Source organism: Cryptotermes secundus, unplaced genomic scaffold, assembly GCF_002891405.2.
Source record: "Cryptotermes secundus unplaced genomic scaffold, Csec_1.0 scaffold55, whole genome shotgun sequence".
Taxonomy (NCBI): Eukaryota; Metazoa; Arthropoda; class Insecta; order Blattodea; family Kalotermitidae; genus Cryptotermes; species Cryptotermes secundus.
Window position 1 is genome coordinate 164,890 of NW_019740654.1, and position 20,940 is coordinate 185,829.

Sequence of the window (20,940 nt, forward strand, 5' to 3'; positions counted from 1 at the left end):
TTTATGCATAAAAAATAATGATGCTGACCACATCATTGAAGTTCATAACAATCCTCTTGCAGAGGCTAAAACTTAAGTGCATAATATATAGCCAGTGAAGATGAAGGCAGAATTTCCCAGTGTAGTTTTAAGTCATATCTACTATAGTCTTGTTCAGTTTGCAGTACTATTCAAGGTAACAAATGCATCACAGTGGAACATATTTTGTTGCCAAACATACTTGAAAATAAGTCATACACAGATAAGAGTTTACTGAAACAATATAACTTGATGACCTTCATGCTGACAAACTCAACTGAGTTGTATATGTATTAACCCTCTGAAGCACAAATTTTTTCCAAATATTTGAAAAGTTGGTTCCTGCTTCACAAGAAACATGAAAGAGAATAGCAGGATGAAACCTCATACAAAATATAAAAGCCTCACAGGTTAATGCTGTATATGGAAACAACCACTGTTCATCCTTAGAATCATATATAAAACACAAACATACTCTGTGAGCAAAATACAGAGTTCTTTCAATGTTAAAGGCAGTACATACAGAGGCCACTATGCCTTTAAGGGTTAATGGCACTGCCATTGTAATGCATATCCAGTGATCAGTTGTGTTACCTTAAGTGCAGAAGTGAAGATATTTTGACCAAGGATGTACTGATTCACTGTTTTATCCTTAAGTGGAAGTTTCATATTAGAAAACTTAAAAAAAATTTTACTGAACTGGTCTGTACTTATTATCATGATAATAACAAAGGAATACGTCATGGAGAAAGTATGTCATGAATATATGACAAACAAAAATTAATTTTAACTTAATCTTAAAAAAAGAGCTTCATAACCTATTAAGATATCTTCAGAGGACAATGTTAATTTGTAAACTTGGGCAGTAAATGATGACAAGAAAATACTGATTAAATCTGAGAATTGTGGGGGGGGGGAACCGTTTAAACTTAAGTAAGACATTTTATGGAAAGTTGTATTTAAGAGATTTATTTATATACAGAGTGGATAAATTAAAAGAGTTACAACACTTCAGTTTTTTACAGATGTATGCCCTCGTCTAAACTTTGGATGCTCTTAATGCCATTTTATTTCAATGAAAATTCCTTCTGATTATAAATGTGTAAACTGATTTTCATATTATGAAAATTTAGAATGGTTTACATGAAAACCAAAACTTATTTTTAGTTTTAGTATCTTAAATACTGAATATGAATAAAACCTATTTGACCATTCATGCACTAGTGAGGCACACAAAAACACAGCATTCCAAACACTACTTTGTAATGTCTTTCTTTTTGGGGGGGGGGGCTGAAACATGTAAATTCATCAAAACTCAACATCAGTTTTTTCATTATCACAACACTTTCTCACATGCACCATGTATATGAGAAAGTAAAAATGTTAACTTGGAATCAAGCCTGCCAAGGACTGACTGAAGGATATCACTTACGCATATGTGACCAGAAAGTGTGTACTGTATAACAGTGGTTCTGTAAAGCTGCAGTTCCAATAATTCACTTCTTAGCAGAGAGGCAGTGCCCAGACACAGCTGCCAAAGACCCGTCACGTATTATCAGATATATGGCTAATAATGTGAACAAATAAAATACTATTTAAAAATATGAATATTTCATTGATTCATTCTGCTTATACCTATTACCAAATTTTGGAAGTTTTTTAATCATTCACAATTCTTCAATAAAATGTCACATCATGGATGCTTGTTATTAAAACTGCAGAGTTTTCATATTTTAGAGAATTTAAAGAGAATTACTTCAAGCTGAAAACCCACTGTTACCCTTACAAAGAAAAGAAAGAAAGAAAAAAGAAGTGGCAGTGAATTTGTTTTTCAGGATAGACTGGACTTCCCAGGATTAGGATTTATATTTGAAAAGCTGTAAAATAGTGATACTATACATAACTAGACTTTCTGTACTGACTGTATTCTAGAACTATTTACATATATATACCAAAATACATGTAGTTATGCCATATGTCGAGAAATAAATGTGTAATTATGACTTTAAGAACTGATGTCGTATTTGCAATTATAAATTATATATACACAGGAGAATCTGACAAATTAAAAATCTGTAAACTTGTGGGTTGGGGACATCTACCATATATCCATTAAGACAACACCAGACCTCTAGTCTAACAGTGCAGTTTTATTTTGTTACTTATATAATTAATGAAGGAAAAAATATTCCAAACTTTTGCATACAAATCACTGGCTGTAAGGCACTAAATAAAAACTCGAAAATATCCTCCAATATTAATTTGGCATTTAATATATTCCTCATACATGTTTTGGTGCCTTGATTTATATTTTTAGCACACAACTGCATTAAAAACGAGTTCCTGGAATAAGGAATGGAACACCACAACAAACAATTTCTGGAAAAAAAAACTCTGTCTTACTTTCCTTTCAGTGAGAACTGAGGAATTATAAATTAATAAGGATACGATACAGTAATACATTTCTATGCATAATTTCCACCAGTAAACATTTTGACTGTGAATTTTCTCAGATATAACCTCAAAAATTTTATGCCTCTGCCATGTTTCCAGTTACTAACATACAACAAAATGCACCATACATATTTTTATATATGTTAATGACCCGACTCCATACACAGTTCATGTACATAGCTCCAAAAATGTAATATGGCCATCAAATGGAAAGTTAAATGCAGATTTTACAGTTACCATGTTTAACATGTTCCGAAACATGCTTTAATGGAACATGTACATTCTGTATCAACATCTATTACTACAAAATACTTCAGGACCCTATTATCAAGTGGTGGTTCCATTCAGAAGTTCACTCAGGCATGAGGTTGGTCTAATGATAGTAGGAAACTGAAAAGTAGAAATGTCAGGTTGTCCCCAGTTGTGCATATTTCATACTAAGTTTAATAAAAATCTGTCACTGGTTCGAACATTACAGGGGGGAGGCAAATTCTTAAACATGATGGTGCCATGAACTTTTGTCTCCCCTCACAAAACAAGGAGTATGGTCATAATATTGAAAACAATGGCAACACTTCCAACAAACCATTTATATTTGCAGTTCAAATTAGGAACAAAATTCATGACTTCAGTATGGTAAAGTACTTCATGACCAAATATACAAATTACCAATATCAGAAGCGAATCATGTGTCTAGTTTTAAAACAACAGTTATATATAATGTAGTTTCAATATGTGTTTTGATTGTGGTGTACAGCACTGGCATGCAGTAGCTCTTTTAAAAATTTATTTGCTGAAGGAACCAGAGTTCAACTTATTACATAAAAATCTCTCAAAAATGCACTTTGTCCTGAATTTTCAGCTTGCAATAATAAGGAATGTTTTTGTCTTTCAGGTTATATTGTTTGGGGGAGGGATGAGTGGTGGAAGAAGCATATATTTATAAAATTCTGAGAAAAGTAAACTTCATATAAAGGATCAACATATGAGACCCCTTGCTAACTGCATCTATATTAAATGAGAATTTCAGGTACCATCATCCTATCAGCACAGTGAAATGACTATTTTTGAAATGGTGGCCATGGTACTGTTCTTGAGAACATATGTGCATAAAAAATGTCACTAAGAAACAGTGTTAATATTTCAGCAGCAAATATCAGTAGCTTTCCACGTTTTAAATATTTGTTACAAACATGTTTACCCATCAGTTTCAAAGTGTCTTCAATATTTATTTTTAATGGCTTGACTGTGCTCCATGTATGTTGTAAATATGAACATATTAATAACCAAAGTGCATGCTATTATATGACGCCATGGCTTCAGGATTCTTTTCTTTGAAAACCTAACACCATTACAGAGGACAGAGTGTCCATATGATTTATTGATGATGTGTTTATCAGATTCTCGGGTGTGTAATTTTTGACACTTTAAGAATTAAAAACGATTTATAATGGTACATAAGTTTTTGACTTTGTGAAACTGTTATAAGATTATTACATTTTTAGACAGAATGAATGGTTCTGGTGTAATATATATGGTAGAGTCAAAAGTTTGTGAACTTTTGCTCATGTGAGCTTGCATGTCATCACAGCAAGCTTTACTGCATACTTCGTTCAAAATATCCCCCCCCCCACTGTCACATGGTAGTGGCCACATCACTAAAGGAAGCATTCCTACAAGCCTCTTCCTAAAGTGGTTCAGTTATTACCTCTCTGAAACCTGCATCTCGAGAGCTTTTGTTTTTGGACAGACAGTAACTAGCAGAGGCTGCATCTGTAGAATGAGAAGACTGGAAGAATTGTCAGAGATTCCTATACCAAAGGGACTGATGAACTGGTGCACTGTTGTGGTGGAACAGACAAGTATGAGGGTGTTTATAGTGAATAGCTTCTCAAGATTTATGACAAACATCAAAAACAATATTCAAGATGTAACCATATCTGTGGGATTATACACATATGTAAAAAAAGAATAAAAAATAAGGGGGAGAAAATGTTCATTAAAAGCAGCTGAATTCAATCTAAGAAGATAATGAATGACATTAGAATTCAACTGAACATTAAATATTAAAATTAAATGGTGAAAGATGAGAAAAAGGAATGGCTTGCACATATAGGGTGTAGGACAATAGAATTATGAAAACAGTAACCAAATACAAACCCCCTTGGAAGAAGAAGACTGGGACAGCCAAGGGAAAGAAGAAAATATCACTTCAAGATGTAACAGGTTCCTTAACCTAATACATGTAGAATAGGAGGAAACAGCAGTTTGTTGCAGCTTATACACTACAGCCACACCAAGACCTTGTTCCCACAATGTTCCCTGATCATGTGGTAAGTTTGTAAGAAGCCTGCCCAGTCATATATCAATAGCTGCTCTTTGAATTGCAAATCCTGGTGTTTTGTGTTCTAGAAATAACAAAATTTGCCAAACTGAACAGATTCTAGCACCTTTCACACTCTCTGTACAGAGTCTGCAAGTCAGAACAAATCTCTGCCTTCAGATCTGTGCATGCTCAGACATGAAAAAGAGTATTGTATTTTGCGGCTGTTGAAAACTTTCATGAAGTTTTTGACTATACCATGTAGATTCATGGCCTGTGTCTTCAGTGCTTTCAACAAAAGAGAAAATGCCCTTACTTCAACCTCCAAAACCAACTGTCTTTCTCATGAGTGGAATTATTTTGCCTCTACTGTATAAGTAAAAAAATAAATTTAACTGGAATGAAATGTGAGGAATTATACATATATGGAAAGTGGTGTGCTACTCATTTGGCTCTGATTCTAAGCACAGACCATCCATAGACAAGCTGACAAAACTGTTTAGTAAAGAGGAAGTTCCTTTGGAGAGGGGAGGGGAGCCATTTCCTCCAGTCTGCCTGGAGACTTTATAGTTCTTATGTCCGGTGTCATCCGATGGGTAGAGTTCAACAATGACTGTAACCTAATCTACGAATATTTTTTAATGACAGAATATTACAAACATTGCCTTCACACACGTACATTGAAATTCATATCCCCTTTAATTATTGTTACTTGACAAAAGAAAATAAAGGGAAATTATATACATGAATATATAAACTGACCCTATCAGTATTATATACACTTTATGCATAGTCCTACCAGAATATCTACACTCTCGTGCCAGTGCATTGGACAGATGTAGAATTGTCTTACAAATTAGGTATCAAAGGGTCATGAAATTGTTATGAATCATGGCATTTCTGCATTAATTTCTGTCTGCATTTCTGAATTAATTTCAGTTTCCACTTCAACTATTGGCATATCAATGAGGAACTCACTAGTTATCTCTGAATCACTGAGTGCCAATTCTGGTATCTGTTCTATTTCCATAACAATTCTTTCCTCTTTTACTTTATTGGCGGTTGCAGGCCTGTCTCTGTTGTGTGTTTTAGTGTGTTTTAACATATCTCCCTTCTGAGCAAAACCACGTCCACACAATGGACATCGGTGTGGCTTCTCACCCGTATGTGTCCGCTTATGTACAATCAGCGACTGAAGTCTTTTAAACTTGCGTTCGCAAAAGGGACAAGCATAAGGATACTCATCTCTGTGAAGGGCAGCATGCTGTTTCAGTGTAAAGGCGCTACGGAATGTTTTACCACATGTGGTACACTGATAAGGACGCTCTCCAGTGTGCATTCGCATATGTACTCGGTATGGATCTACAGCAACAAAACGTTTACCACAAGCCTCACAATCAAATGGTTTCTTTTCTCCAGTATGTTTTGCCAGATGGTACTTGAGTGTCAACTCTGACCGCATTCTCTTACCACACACGACACATTCATGGGACAGATCCTCCATGGGATGAGGATTTGCAGCATGCTTCTTTCTATGCTGATTCAGATTTCCTAACCTATTGTATGCTGTGCCACATGTCTCACATTTGTGAGGCTTAACACCGGAATGGCTGAGCTTGTGCTGTTTTACCAGGGCTTTGCTATAAAATGCTCTACCACAGATATCACAAGCAAAATTCTTTGATGTGGAATGCATCAACATATGTTTACTAACAGATGTATTGTCCTTGAAGCTCTTCCCACAAGTGGGACATGAGCATGGTCTGTCATTAGAATGGGTTCTCAAGTGCACTCTCATGCTCTGAGGGTTTGACAGCACCTTTCCACACAAATAACATAAGACATTCCTGTCATCTGTATGTATCTTTTCATGCCTCCACATTGCATTTCTATTTGGACAGGTTTTATTGCAAACGGCACATGTAAGGGACTTAATCTGCTTGTGATTACTACTCTTGTGTCGCTGCAATTCTTTCTTAAAGTGAAAGCTAATGCTGCATGTTTCACATTTAAATGGTTTTTCATTAGTGTGAAGTCTTTGATGAACCTCCAACTGACTTATGTTTTGGTAGCATGCACCACAAAACTCGCAGATATTTTCTAATGGGATATGCTGTTCTCTTACATGTTGTTTCAGTGGTTTCTTCCCACTGAAGACCTGCCCACACATATGACAGGCAATCTGTTCTCGTTTGTATTTCTTCTGTAGTACAGGCATTCCTTTTTCCTCTTTTTCTTCAAAACTGTGTTCTGTAATTTCATGGAAAAGCAACTTATGTCGTTCATTGTATTCTGTTTTACAGACAGAACACTGATATACCTTCAGGTCCTGTGATGTATCAACTGGATCTGTACAGCCATTTGAATCTTCAGTACCAACAGACCAAGGTTCAACTTTCACTTCCACTGCACATGTTTCAGTGTTACCAGGATTACATGACTCATATGATTCTTCTAATTCTCGTATAGTCATTTCTCTTGTGTCCTCTGGTAACAGTTCAGCTGACTCGTGTTCAGTATCTTCATCTCCTGTTTCAACAGTCTTTGAAATTTTATCTTGAATATGGTATGATGGATTCTTAATTATGACCTCCTTGTCACATTTCTGACTTGGATACTCTCTGAAATGCAGAAGTAACACATTAATTGCAATATAACCTCCATATAATAAGGTTAAGAAACCTTGAGGTTTTGCAGATGGTTTAGGAGAGTTCCTTATGTAATGTTTATATGAATGTACAACATACTATCTTTGTTATATAGAAGTTTTTGCTGTAAACATGTTCATTAGACACAGATGTTTCTGCAACTGGGGTATAAGCAGACACTCACTCACCCACTCACTCACTCATGGAGCTGAGACCTTCTTAAGAAGCTGCCAATTGTGCAGTTACTCAAGAACTTCCCAGCATTTTATGGAACTCAAAGGTTCATTACAGTGTTCACAAGAGCCCTCCACTGGTCCCTGTCCTGAGCCAGATCAAGTCAATCCATACCATCCCATCCCATCTCTCTAAGATTCATAATATCTGTTGAGAATAACTTCAGGAATAGTTGCATTTTAGGCCATTTTAATACATGAAGCTGAACAAAAAATGTCATCATTTACAGTCATCCTAAATCTATACTCTACTAAATTGTAGGTTACAGCAGTTTATGCTTTTGAGTATTTTTGCATGAGGTAAAAGCCACGTATGTATTTATTTAGGATATCTCTCTGGCAGAGTTGGCTGCTCATACAGCCAGCAGATGTAAGCTAATGAAATGGGTCTGATATATGCCTGAGAGGTACCTGGTTTGAGAAACAGCTTGTACATTAGATATCCTGACAGTTTCTAAACCACACTTGTAAACAGATTAATATATAAATATTTTAATGTATTCAAGCAAGTCACTGCAGTTGTTAAAGGCTAAGATTTTAGATTCATGGCATTGTGATGATATTGAATGTATGTATTGATATTGATCAAACACATTATAACAGTAGTTTCCGCATGTATTGATATATACTTCTGAAGATGGTCTCTAAGATCGAAACATGTCAAGGGTGAAAGATTAAAAAGGAAAGAAAGAAAAAACATTTTATCAGTCACAGTGGATAGAGTTGATTAACCTTCTATAACATTGCTAGTGTGACGTACCAGGATGAACCAAACCAAATTCTGACAGGAACCTGAAGCAGTCTATGTTGTTGTTGTTGTTGTTGTTGTTGTTATTGGAGGGGGTGGGTTTCCCCATGCACTTAGACCAGGTACTGGTCCATTGTGCGTCCCCCTATGATATTCTACCAGTCTCTATACCCTACCGGTACTGGTGCGTGCCATCAGTCCTGACTCAGCCAGAGAGTTCGGCCTCTACTGGCTCAGCGGTATCTCGATGCTTTCCCCCTCTACCAGAGGCGTTAGAGACTACTGTTGGGCGGGAAATGTCCTGAATTTGGCTCAGAGGTCCCCTTGAGACATGAGGTTCTTTTACGTGCCGTAAAGCTACGACATGGGACCCACGGCTTAAAGTCCCTCCCGGAGGACTTGTTCCCTGAATTTTTCCACCCTTAAAACTTCCACGACCTCCGCCGGGTTTGAACCCGTGTACCTTGAGTCATGAGGTGGGAACGTTACCTCTAGACTACGGAGGCTGCTTAACAGTCTATGTTACTCTGCAGTGCTTTCCAGTTTACTACATGCAGTTATCTTCTTAACCTATTCAATGCTAACTAAACCTTCATAGCTGATACATCATCACTGAATAGCCTACACTCGAAAGAGTGTATGTGGCTGATCAATTCATTTTGTTAATTTCAAGGTGGTGAAATTTGATACAAAACTGTGAATGCTGTTCATGTGTTCATACATTTGCTGTTGAAGTTCTTGGTGCATCAAATATAATCAATGACTTACCTGAAAGGAAAGCTGTACTGAAGTGATTAATATGAATGAAATTTGGTGTAAAGACATACTTTCTCATAAGGACTGACTCTACTACCTTGGAAACAAAACTGACTGTTGCCTGGAAGACTATCATTGGTTACTGAATACCAAACAATACTGAAATCTGCCTGACTAGAAAAGTCAATTTCAATAGAATCAACATTTTGTGATTGGGCCTGCAGCACATGTACTGTTACCTCTGTGAAAATACCACCTCTGCAGTTTTATTTAGGGACATGAGCTCCATAGATTTAATAAAAATCATTAGAGTAGTTTATGAGAAAATCACAATACTGTTTTCTGTGGCCATTTGAAGGGACCTATTTTTGGAGCTAGAATATTTATATTCATCAGGCTGACTGACTGACAGACAGAAGACATTCCATAAACCGGTTTTTCATAATGGGGGGGCACTCAAAGAGTAATAATAATTTCTCAAAATCTTCAGATAAATATTTTTCATGATCACAGTACTTTTTCACATATACTACATATACAAGGAAGTAAAAATACAGTATAACTAAACGTCCCTGTATCCACAGTCCGTCAACAATGCAACAATTGTTTATTCACCATTTAACACTTAACACAACATGTTTCGGCCATAGTGGGCCATCTTCAGGTGTCTCAATGCGTCCAAACTGTTACACTGCTCTGTTGGGCGCTAAAACCACGCGTTGCAGTCACTTAGAAATAACATAAATAACTAATTAAAATCCATTTTAGCGCACAACAGAGCAGCGTAACAGTTTGGATGCATCGAGACACCTGAAGATGGCCATCGATGGCCAAAACATGTTGTGTTAAGTGTTAAATGGTGAATAAACAATTGTTGCATTGTTGATGGACTATGGATACATAGACATTTAATTAAAGATTTGCAACAGGATGCTGAAATACAGAATTACAGTATATCACAAATAAGATGGGCACACAAGACTCCCTGGTCAGTTTCCATGATCCCTTAGTTATGTGCGCTCCAGATGAGCTGTCTCAAGGTGAAAGCAGCTCCAACTAATTGACTAGTGCAATGTGGTCCCCATCTTTATTCACTGTTGCTACCAGTGTCCAGCCCAATGGGCACTGGTGCTGTTGTGGTCCGTGGTGATTGGCTAGCGCTTGCTCTGCTCTGCTGGTCAACAAGAAGTTGGTAGCTGGCCTGCAGATGTTTTGTGGTGGGCTCCCACATCTACATGTATACTCTTTCATGCGGAATCAATTTGTACTTTTGAAATGAAACCAGTCTGGGGATTGTTCTCGGCAAAAGAGTACAGATTATGGCCCTTTAGCACTTTCTCGAGATAGGTGCACACATGGCAGTCACAAGGTGATATGTTTGGCCTATATAGGGTTTTGTCCAACACATTTTAACACATAGAGACCAGCACATTCTGTAGAGTGTGAGCCAAACTGGAACAGGCACTGTTGCGCAACATGATGACACATCTCATGAGCATGCTGGATGCTTTCCCTTGAGAGCAGTATGAAGGTCTCAGAAGGTTCCACAATAGCACTAGGCACTGATGGTAAAGTCAGGGTCCTACAGTCCAAGGGGTTCAATCATCTACTCACGGATGCATCAATTGGATGCCTGTCTCAGTGCCCACAGGAATTTTTAACAGCCTTTACTCCTTCAACCAGGGCAATTCACAAACAGTATTTGTTTTGAACATGCCTCATAATAATTGCAACCTGTAATTTCACTTCAGTCAAAAGTTTCCTTCACATGCTAGGTAGCATGAGACTATAGCTATTAAAGTCTACAATTACCTTTCTAGGAAAGAATCCACTGGTGAACTATCTTTTGTTGCAAGAAACTCCTCAAGACAAGTTGGTTTCCCAGAGTTTTCTACTATAACTGAGAGTGATTTTGGATTTCTTGCATCATCCTACAATAAGAGATATAAGAGCAATAAATTAAGTATACATTTCTTATTCAGAAATATGGTATTATGACCACAACTGAACAGTTATTGTCTAAATGATACATGTTGCCTTCTTTTGTCTTTTGTTCACGTGTATTTGTTTTGTCTCTTTTCTTGTGCCTACTTTATAATTGGTCTTTGGGTGTTGAAAGAGCATAAATAAATAAAGAATTGAAGTGACCTGAATAATGGGTACTGTCATTTGAAGGAGAAAGCTCTAGATCGCATTAAGTGGAGGAATTGTTTTGAAAGAGACTGTGGACCTGTCGTCTTGACAGATTACTGATGATGATGACGAATAATGGGTACAGACAATTTTTAAACCCAAGCTTTTATGTTATTTAACACTGCTGAAGTAACTGCAGGGACTTTTTATTGAACATGTGTGGATGTTCCTACATTGTGAATGTAACAATTATTACTGAACTGCAGCAGATATAAGAAATTACAAGAAAAGTGGCATATTAAGACACAAACATGGGACAGAATCCAAAATTATGACATTACACAAGATAAGACATTAGAAATACTACAAGAAACAATTGTCAAGTTAACAAGAGTGCAAGGTATACAGCTCAACTCTGAGAATATATAAAAAAGGCAAAATCTGTCCCTGTGTCTAATTATGCATAATGCCGAAATTATGTATGAAGGAGTGGAGGTATAGCTCCACCCATTCTTAACTTTGATACTGGTTGAAGGTCAGTGGTCAGCTTCATGACCTGGCCAAGCTGTTCTGGGGAAAGAGGCCCTGGAACCCACTGGATAAAACCCTGGGTGGGCCCCAAGCTGGTCTCAATATGGTTATGAAGAGGAGAATCTCTGCCCCTAATGAATCACACTCCATTTCTTCAGTTGGGCAATCATCAGGAGAGAAGTATAAGGATACCGAGTTCCCTTTTGTACTCTGAAGGAAGGTATACAGAGAGGAGTGGACTGTAGCAAAGACACAAACACAATGAATACTTATGGAGGAATACAGAAGACTGGAGAGTGGGAGGATACATCTGTAACGTACAATAAAACCCAACAAACTACTGTTACTCCTATTACAATTACTTCTCCCACCACTGCTGCTGCTGCTGCTGCTGCTGCTGCTGCTGCTGCTGCTGTTGCTGTGTAGGGTGACCCACCCTGCTGGAAATACTGCTAAATAATGATGAAGTTTTATAACAGTATAGGTACAGTTCCATGCCATGAAGATATATGGGGGAATGGAGGTACAATTTCACCATTCTTGGCCATGACACTGGCCAGAGGTGAGAGGTCATCCTCACACTCCAGTCACTTCGCCCCACAGGAAGAAGTCCCCCCGTATCTACTGTATAGGAACCTAAGTGAGCCCATGAGCTGGTCTGGATTCTAGGGAAAAGAGAAAAATCTTTTTCCCTGCTAGGAATCCAACCCCAGCTGTCCAAATCCTTGCCTGTCATTACAGTGACAGACAGCTATTCAGCAGCTGAGAAAGTTTCATACATTTTAATATTTTGGTTAGAATATTAAAAAAGATGTAAAAAAAAATACTGATCTTCAGAATAGAAATCCATATGTACAAATTACTGAACACAAAGAAAATTACCTTATCTGTTGCTTCATCTGTTTTGGCTGGCATGACATTCTGCATTTGGAACAATCTTCTTAACTTTTTGTCAGCTGCTATGAAAGTCTCGATCATGACGTCACATTCATTCAATTTGTTCACACATGAATTACATACATGTTCAGGCAATCCATCTCCTTCCAGGACCTGCAACAAAGCATTAAATTTTTATTGTACACTCTTACAGGCTTAAATTTCGTAGAAACTCCCCATTCACATGGTTCATAATGTAAACACAGAATTTGCGTTTACTTCTTTGATGTTTGTACGCATTGTGAAGTTTAGTGTGCACTGTTCTACATGTGTCAACTATTCCCTCTACAGCTGAACTTATACGTTTAACTCTCTTTTTGATCTGACAGTTTGGAAATGTAATCTGTTTCACAGATGATCATAACAGTAAAACAATACATTGTATGACTTAAGCTTTCAAGTATATGCCATGTAGAATGTTGAAGGTTCTCCAGTGTTTTGGCAACCACTGCAATTGTCATCTTCAGGATGAACATGAGGGGTGGAAGCATTTACATAGTTCCCACAGAGAGTTGAAACTGTGGCTGGATCAAACAGAGGAGCAGGGTGTTAACAACACAGAGTGACTACACAGAGGAAGAAAAATGTTGTACGGTTCAGGCAGACTTGAAAAGGGGTGATGACCCCATGATTATGAAAAAAATAAAGTGCTGAATAAGTTTTTAGTTGCCATGCACAGGGACAACACCCCAATTCTGCTTGGTAATGAAAAACTTGTTCATATCTTTTCCTAATCACATGGTTGTTAAAACCCTTCATCACCTCCTCTCATGACCACTTGGTTGCCAAGTCATTCTTGCAACACCTCTCTTAATTAACCATGCAGTTGCAGAAATAATTGCTCTTTCCAAGTCTCCCTGAGCTCCAAAACATTTTTCATCCAATCTTGGTATCACCTCTGACTCAGTGAGAGAGGGGGGGGGGAGAAACCCCTGAAGGCCTAAGCCGAAGTCATACGTTAAGCTACAGGCATGCAAACCAAATGACTAGAACAACACAATATGTACAGATGGCCAATTTTTTCTTTAGTAGTTGTAAACATATGATGCCACTTATTCTAAGGGGTTCTGATGATGGTACATCATTCTTGGTGTTATTCAGTTTCTGGACTTCATCTATCATCCAGTATTCTGAAACACAAGATGATGGACGAAGCCCAGACACTCAGTAATATTAAGGATGCATTCCATACAGTTTATCGCAGTTTTATGTGTATTTTTATTCAGCTTAGTCAGCTACTGTCACAAGACAGACAACTCTTAACATTTAAATTTCTAAATACCAAATGGGTTCCATCTGAAAGCATATATTACTAATTACAAACAACATTTTGGGCAGTATGGAATCCTCCTTTCACAGCTGCCAATCCACTGTACTGACTGTATTCAACCATGTTACGTACTTTTTCTGGTAGAAATCTGTTCATTTTACTAGCCAAACATTTTGTTTTGTCTGATGAAAAAACTGAAATTAATTTGTATTCATAAACCAGATGTGCACAAAGCCTGCACATTTTGTGACAGCCTCTTATAGTAGATGCATCCTCAGCATAAGAGTCTAAATCAATTTTTATCTCCACAGCATAGTCGTCTGGATCTGTCTGAGCATCTGATATCACCAGGTGGAACTGTGAACCATCAGATGCATCACCATCTCTCAGAATCTCTAGTAATTCTTCTGAACTCTGGTGTACCGAGTTCTGCATGGCATTATTAACAACATTCATATTATGGTACAGGTCATCTCCTTTATCTGAAAATATAAAATGATATATAATTAACGACATATTAATTAACAAGTTACAAGTTATACCACATTATCTATCTATCTGTGACTCTACAGCCCTTTTGTTGGACCTTGGCCACTTTTTCAGTTTCTTGATTTTTTTTACACAGTCGGCAGGACTGGTGAAGACATTTCATGCCTTAGACTGCACAGCCATCATGATCATCCCACATTTTAATATTACGTTTCTTAACATAAACCCTGTGAAAGGCATATATATATATATTTTCTAGAGTTTAAAAAATTGGAATGAAAATGAAAGCTAGGCTTAAATAAATTACGTCACATATAAGGATCATTTAAATTCTTAAGTATACTTTAGTTTCTAGGAAAGATATTAATGCTAGAGGCATGAAATTTGATATGTCGATAGAGGTAATAATAACTGTAAACGCACATCACTATTAATGTTACTGTAATACAAAGCTCTGTTCTTAAATCAAAGACAGCACAATCTGAGAAAATATCTCATGTCAAAAAAGGCTGGGTTATTCATAATTCAATGAAAGGAAGAACACCGCAGATAATTGGGTCTGCCACTTAGGTCTCTGTGTAAAAAAAAACAGAGGCCTTAAAACACAACCATGTATTAACAAGCGATCTTGGGCAATCTCACTCAGCCCAAGTGACCATCAAGTTTCTGTCACTTATCTGATGGAAGGAATTAAATCACCACCCTTTACCAAAATGTGCTATTGTTTGAACTATTTGATTATCAGCTTAAAGAGCACAACTCATAAAATTATGATGATGTCAACACAGATGCCTCTAAGTGGTTTGCCAAAACTCTATGTATTATTTATCTAAAACATCTCTGAGGGTACATTCAATGAGATCTGCAGTACAACAATTTTAGTTGCCATCATATGTTTGGGAGGGGGATCAATAACTTTCTAATGGTGATGTAATGATCTGTCATTATATCATGATGATGATGTATCCAAAAAGATGTTTTCGCACTGTAGCGGGAAACACGATTACTAACCTGAGTCTGGACATGAACACAGTTTCTTGACACAAAAGTTGAAAGATGGAAATTCAATACAGTACACTAAGAATCGACCATAACAGATTGCTACACCTGCTGCAAATTTCCTTTTTTAGGAGCAAAATAATGCATATCTTTAAGGATCAACCAACCAAAAGTGAAATATCATAACAAGCAGCAAAAACACTCACTTCCTTTGACCTTAAAATATACTTTTTACTAGCCCTGTAATAATATTACCCTTCAACACATACCCCACAATTTTGTACTAGAAAAGCATAATTCTCTTCAACATAGAGAGAAACAGGGAATTGAATTAACTAACACTGTGACAGAAGAACCTGAAGGTTCAATACTACTAAAACCATCAACCACTGGACACAATATTGATGCAGCTCCATTCACCTTCCATCCACAACTTACCTCCGTTATCCGTCTTAATGTTATTCTGAATCTCCTTTTTAGTCTTCCACTGGACATTTACTAGGAGGTCCTTCACTAGAGTCTGTTCACATTTTTCATCTCCATCTTCCAAGTCACATAACCAGCCTAAGCATCCTAATTTTCATTGTCTTAACTATATGAATGGATATGTACAAATCATGAATAACTGTGTAATCCTTCTTAGGTTCAAATATTTTCCTAAGCATTATTTTCAAGCACCTGTAATTTACGGTTTTCTCTCAAAGAGCCCACATATCACACCCGTATAAAACGTGGAAAAATTAATGAAATATTCTGTGTTACACAGTACTTCAACCTGGCCTGCTTCACTTGCTGTACCTGTTCTGAGTTCCACTCATGTCTGCTAGATTCCATAATTTTAACATGGTTTGACAATTTAATTCTTGGTACTGTAATGATATTCACACTACTTTTATCTCATTTGTCTACTATTTTGAATTGTTTCATTTTTGGTCCGTTACACTATCAATCACAAAGTCAATAGAAAGTCCGTCGAGTGTAACAATGTTTTTTAGGTCACTTCTTTATCACTTTTGCAAAAGTGATAAAGAAGTAACCTAAAAACATTGTTACACTCGACGGACTTTCTATTGACTTTGTGATTGATAGTGTAACGGACCAAAAATGAAACAATTCAAAATAGTAGACAAATGAGATAAAAGTAGTGTGAATATCATTACAGTANCTTACTCATTAATAAAGCCCATTCACTCCTTTACCTCAGTACTCAACTAATACTGATAATCTAAACACAGACAGGTGTAAAGATTATAACTTGACTACATGTAACAGGTTGACTCACACAGAGATACTGAACTCTTCAATGCAATATAAAAAGCATACAAAGTCGGTATATTTAAGTGAAGTGTAGTTGCAATCCAATCATACTGTCCAATACAGAAGAAATACAAAATCAGGTTTCCAGATGTCTTCTAAATAATCACTCTGTATGAAAATTATGATAGCGAGACTACTACTGACAGATCCACGTACTAACAGAATTAATAATACCTGCAACCAGTATATGCAGCACTGCAACAGCTTTATGTGATAACATAATTTCATACATACCATTATGACAGCATTATAGTGACAGATTATGTAAATTTAATTTAAAATATGTCAGTATTTTTCATTGGGTGCATCCTGTTGTGTTTATTATATAAAATTCTTTATTGGGATCCGTATTTGCCTGATGATGGCTTTAAAAGCCGAAACATGTAGCTAAGGTGATGTTGACCTAGACCGTTTTGTTGTTGTGTTACAATGGATCCCCATAAAGAATTTTATATGTCCATTATTGCTGTACCTGCTCCTGTCACAGCTAACATAGTGTGCTTCTTTAGATAGGCAGGAATTCATACAGGTGCCTGAAGCCAATGATTCTCAACTATGAACATGCTACAGCATCATTCATGAATGAAAATTTTCCTTTGCGGCATTAAATACAGAATATGTTGATGTTGGTATTCCATTAACATATAAAGATACAAACGATTTAGAACCTAGTATATTGAAGGTAATCAAGCAAAAAGGAAAGTAACACCTTAAATCCATTTACTTCTGAACTCTTCTGTATTATTCATAAAAACTAATAATGACTGCCTTTGTGAATCACTGCCCCAAGCACCACGCTGAAAGTCAACAATTATGCTCTTTTACATACATAATAACTGCCTTTAGTGTGCTCATGTTTACACAGATGCACCTAATTAAGCACAAGGACATTAACCTTTTTATCCTTTACCTCCATATCAAATATGACACAACATTGCATTGAAAATACCAATACATGCAACATCATAGACTAACTCAAGAGACTTACAGAAATCATCATAAACTGTAACTTCAACTGACACAATGGTACAATAATAATTGCAGTTTTAGAATTACCTGAATGATGACTTTCATTCTTCAGTGCAAAACTTCTCTTTAAGCTCTTTGGAACAAAATCTGCTAAATTATTATGGAAGATTGTAGGCACAGGTTGCCCTTTATGGATAAAAGCTGTCTTATATTTGGGATTCAGGAACCAGTGTGGTTCAAAATGATCGGCACATAACAAAAACTTGCTTAACTGTTCAACTGGCTTGTCCAGTAGATCTTCTCTATCACTATTTATGGCCCACTGATAACATCTAGAAATGAAATAGAAATATGCGCATAACAACTGCCCTGAAAAACATTTACCAAAACTCCGCTTCAACTTTCATCTCCCTGCATAACATAGTTCAATAAATTTGTTAAAATACTTCATACATGATGGGTAAATGACTATTTTGATTCATCATAACTTACAGCTGTTCCTCTTTCGGGAAATTAAAAAATTTAAGGTTAGGACGACATCCTTGGGTATTGAAGCAAGTTTTTGCTGCACACCTCCTACTGCTCATATTTACTCACTTATCATACCACATAATATAATTAATTTACTGTTAACATTACATTAATATATAACGCGGGAAGTCTGAGCAACAAATTAATTAACCTATACACTTTGAGAAACCCACGAAACTCATGCTAATCGCAAGCATGGATTACAGTAAATTACATACTTTCTGTTTACATAACACCAACATTACATGAATAAATGTCTCTTCACGGCACGGATACACGATTCTGAGTGAAGACAATCTCCCAAGGTTATAAAACTTCGGTAAAAATCTACAGTACAAGTAAAATATAGCGTTGGAATTTAACGAGGAATTATTCTCCACTGTTTTACACTCTTATATCGCTTTCTTTCTTCGTTAAAACATAGTAATTATTGCCATCAGTGCCACGGATCCTCTTAAAAGTGATTTCAGTACGTCCATATTCATTTCATGAACGCCAAGTCTGAGAGAGAAACCGAAAAGCACAATAATGCATGGGAAAAGTTTTCTGGGGTAAGATATGTTCTTCCCACACGACAGCAAACTCCTACCAGATAAGATTACTTCACATTCCAATAGTATAACTAAGGTCCCCACTGTGAGAACATTTTTCACTAGCCTTTTCTAAAGAAAATTAGTAAACTGTTAGATTTAAAGTATTAACCACAGGAAGTTTACAATGGTGGCTGAATGTTATCTTCTAACATAGTATAAATAAGAGAAAAATGCTAAAGAATAAAATAGTTTTAAAAAGCAAATGTTTAACTGAACATTGTACCTTAATTTTTTCAACAGCCCATTCAGAAGAAAATTTGTGAAAGCTTGCCATAGGGAGTTTCGAAGTGTGGGAGAATATTATCTACTAAGGCATAAATCGGAGAAAAACAGGAAAGAATATAATTTTTAAAAGTACACCTGTAAATTAGTACTGCGTGGCCTTAAAATTTCAGGCCATTTGAATAATAAAAATTGATCGGTAGCTGTGCGATTCAATATTTTTTGTAGATTATTAAAAGATGGGCGGTGAATAAAATATCTAATTGAAATTTTATCTCATAGAAAGAGTTGAGGCTTTAATAAAAGACAAAAATCGCGTGTGATTTAAATAAGAAAATATCAAGGGATGGGGACACTTCGAAGATGTAATCACATTTTGAAACAATGTATTATGAGCGATTTTAACAGAACAGTGTGTGACGATGAATGCGTTTGTCAGGTTCGGAACAAAGATGCAAGTGTTGGTTTTTGTGAACATGGGAATGAATTTTCGTATTCCATGAAGGGCGATACATTTCTTGACTAGTTCTGAGACTATTAGATACTAAGAAACTATATCCATGGAATTAGGTTTTCACAGCCTTGAAATTTGCTACCCACGACGATAAACGTTTGAATCGTGGCAAGTTTTGCAATTTTTAATAAAACAACAATCTTCACTTATAATTTTAATTGTATATTTACAATGAATCTGCATACTAAATTTAATATGTATAATTACAATGGTTCCTGCATTTGCTATTGATATTAAACTGAATACTAAACTTTGGTTTCCTGTAGGTCCCATGTTGCAATTTGATATCTGGCTATAAGTAAGAGTTTTTTTTTTTAGGTGTATGTCCACTTGAAATTTTAGGGTTCTGCGTTAATTAATGCCCTGTTTCTTTCACTAGAAATTTTCCCATAATCGCTGTGGAGGAATTAAAGAGTAAGAAGATTGAGTGGCTTCCCAAATCATGCTGTTCATTCCATGCTTTACGAAAATTCCTCCATTTGTTCCAGAGTTACTAGATCCGGACAAGCACACCAAAATATGAACACTTACCCTCATGAACTAAGGTGTATAGATGTATGTCATAGCACATAGTAACCCCTGCCGATTGAGGTTACAAATAAATTCTTTCACTGCCAGCGTGTTAGAATCTGATGATCCATTCATCATAGGTTTAATACAACAACGTTTCTTCTTGGTATTTCCTATAAAACAATAGTAGATTCTTTAGTGGACTATTTAACGACGCTTGCAGTATCAAAATTATGTAGCGTCGGATGATGGGATGGCTAATGAATTTCAAACAACTTAGAAAGTAATGGTCGTGGCTTATCCTAGCATTTTCCTAACAAAACCTTGTCAATGTGGTTGGTGACTAGCCTAGATTAGTACCAAGCACCTACCGAATACAAATATAGATCTTTAATTGTAGTCTCACCTGAGTCTGTGCCAATGGCAATATTGGATCTCATCAGTAAATAGGCACTGAGTTAATTAGTTATTAAGATATTTTATTCAATGTGTTATCTTACTCTCATCCCAACTAGCGAACTAGACTACCTCAACTTATGTGGCCCATGTTTCATGCATCACAATACATTTCGCGAGACTTGTACTTGTTTCAGTGTGCATACAAACGCTGATACAAAGCAATCAGCGACACGATCAGAATAAGCATTATGTGACACATGGAAAAATATAAGTTATAAATGGTTATACAAAAATCTTATTTCTTCTTCGGCAATACATTCAATAAAACTAGTCCAGGAATCACGTAT

General features: G+C 36.4%; 1 protein-coding gene across 2 annotated transcripts; it reads right to left on the reverse strand.

The window, feature by feature from the left end:
* Window positions 1–1,292: 1,292 nt before the first annotated feature.
* On the reverse strand, window positions 1,293–20,675 carry LOC111872324 (zinc finger protein 2). 2 transcript variants are annotated; one of them, XM_023866071.2, is made up of 6 exons: window positions 20,601–20,675; window positions 20,216–20,367; window positions 14,183–14,532; window positions 12,727–12,894; window positions 10,993–11,111; window positions 1,293–7,416 (listed from the first exon to the last, which is right to left on the reverse strand). In XM_023866071.2, the coding sequence occupies exons 2-6, from the start codon at window positions 20,253–20,255 to the stop codon at window positions 5,685–5,687; spliced, it is 2,409 nt and encodes an 802-aa protein (XP_023721839.1). In that variant the 5' UTR covers window positions 20,256–20,367; window positions 20,601–20,675; the 3' UTR covers window positions 1,293–5,684. The 2 variants fall into 2 exon arrangements, with proteins under 2 accessions (XP_023721839.1, XP_023721838.1); XM_023866070.2 differs by lacking the exons at window positions 20,216–20,367; window positions 20,601–20,675 and adding exons at window positions 17,912–18,156; window positions 18,317–18,562.
* Window positions 20,676–20,940: the final 265 nt, after the last annotated feature.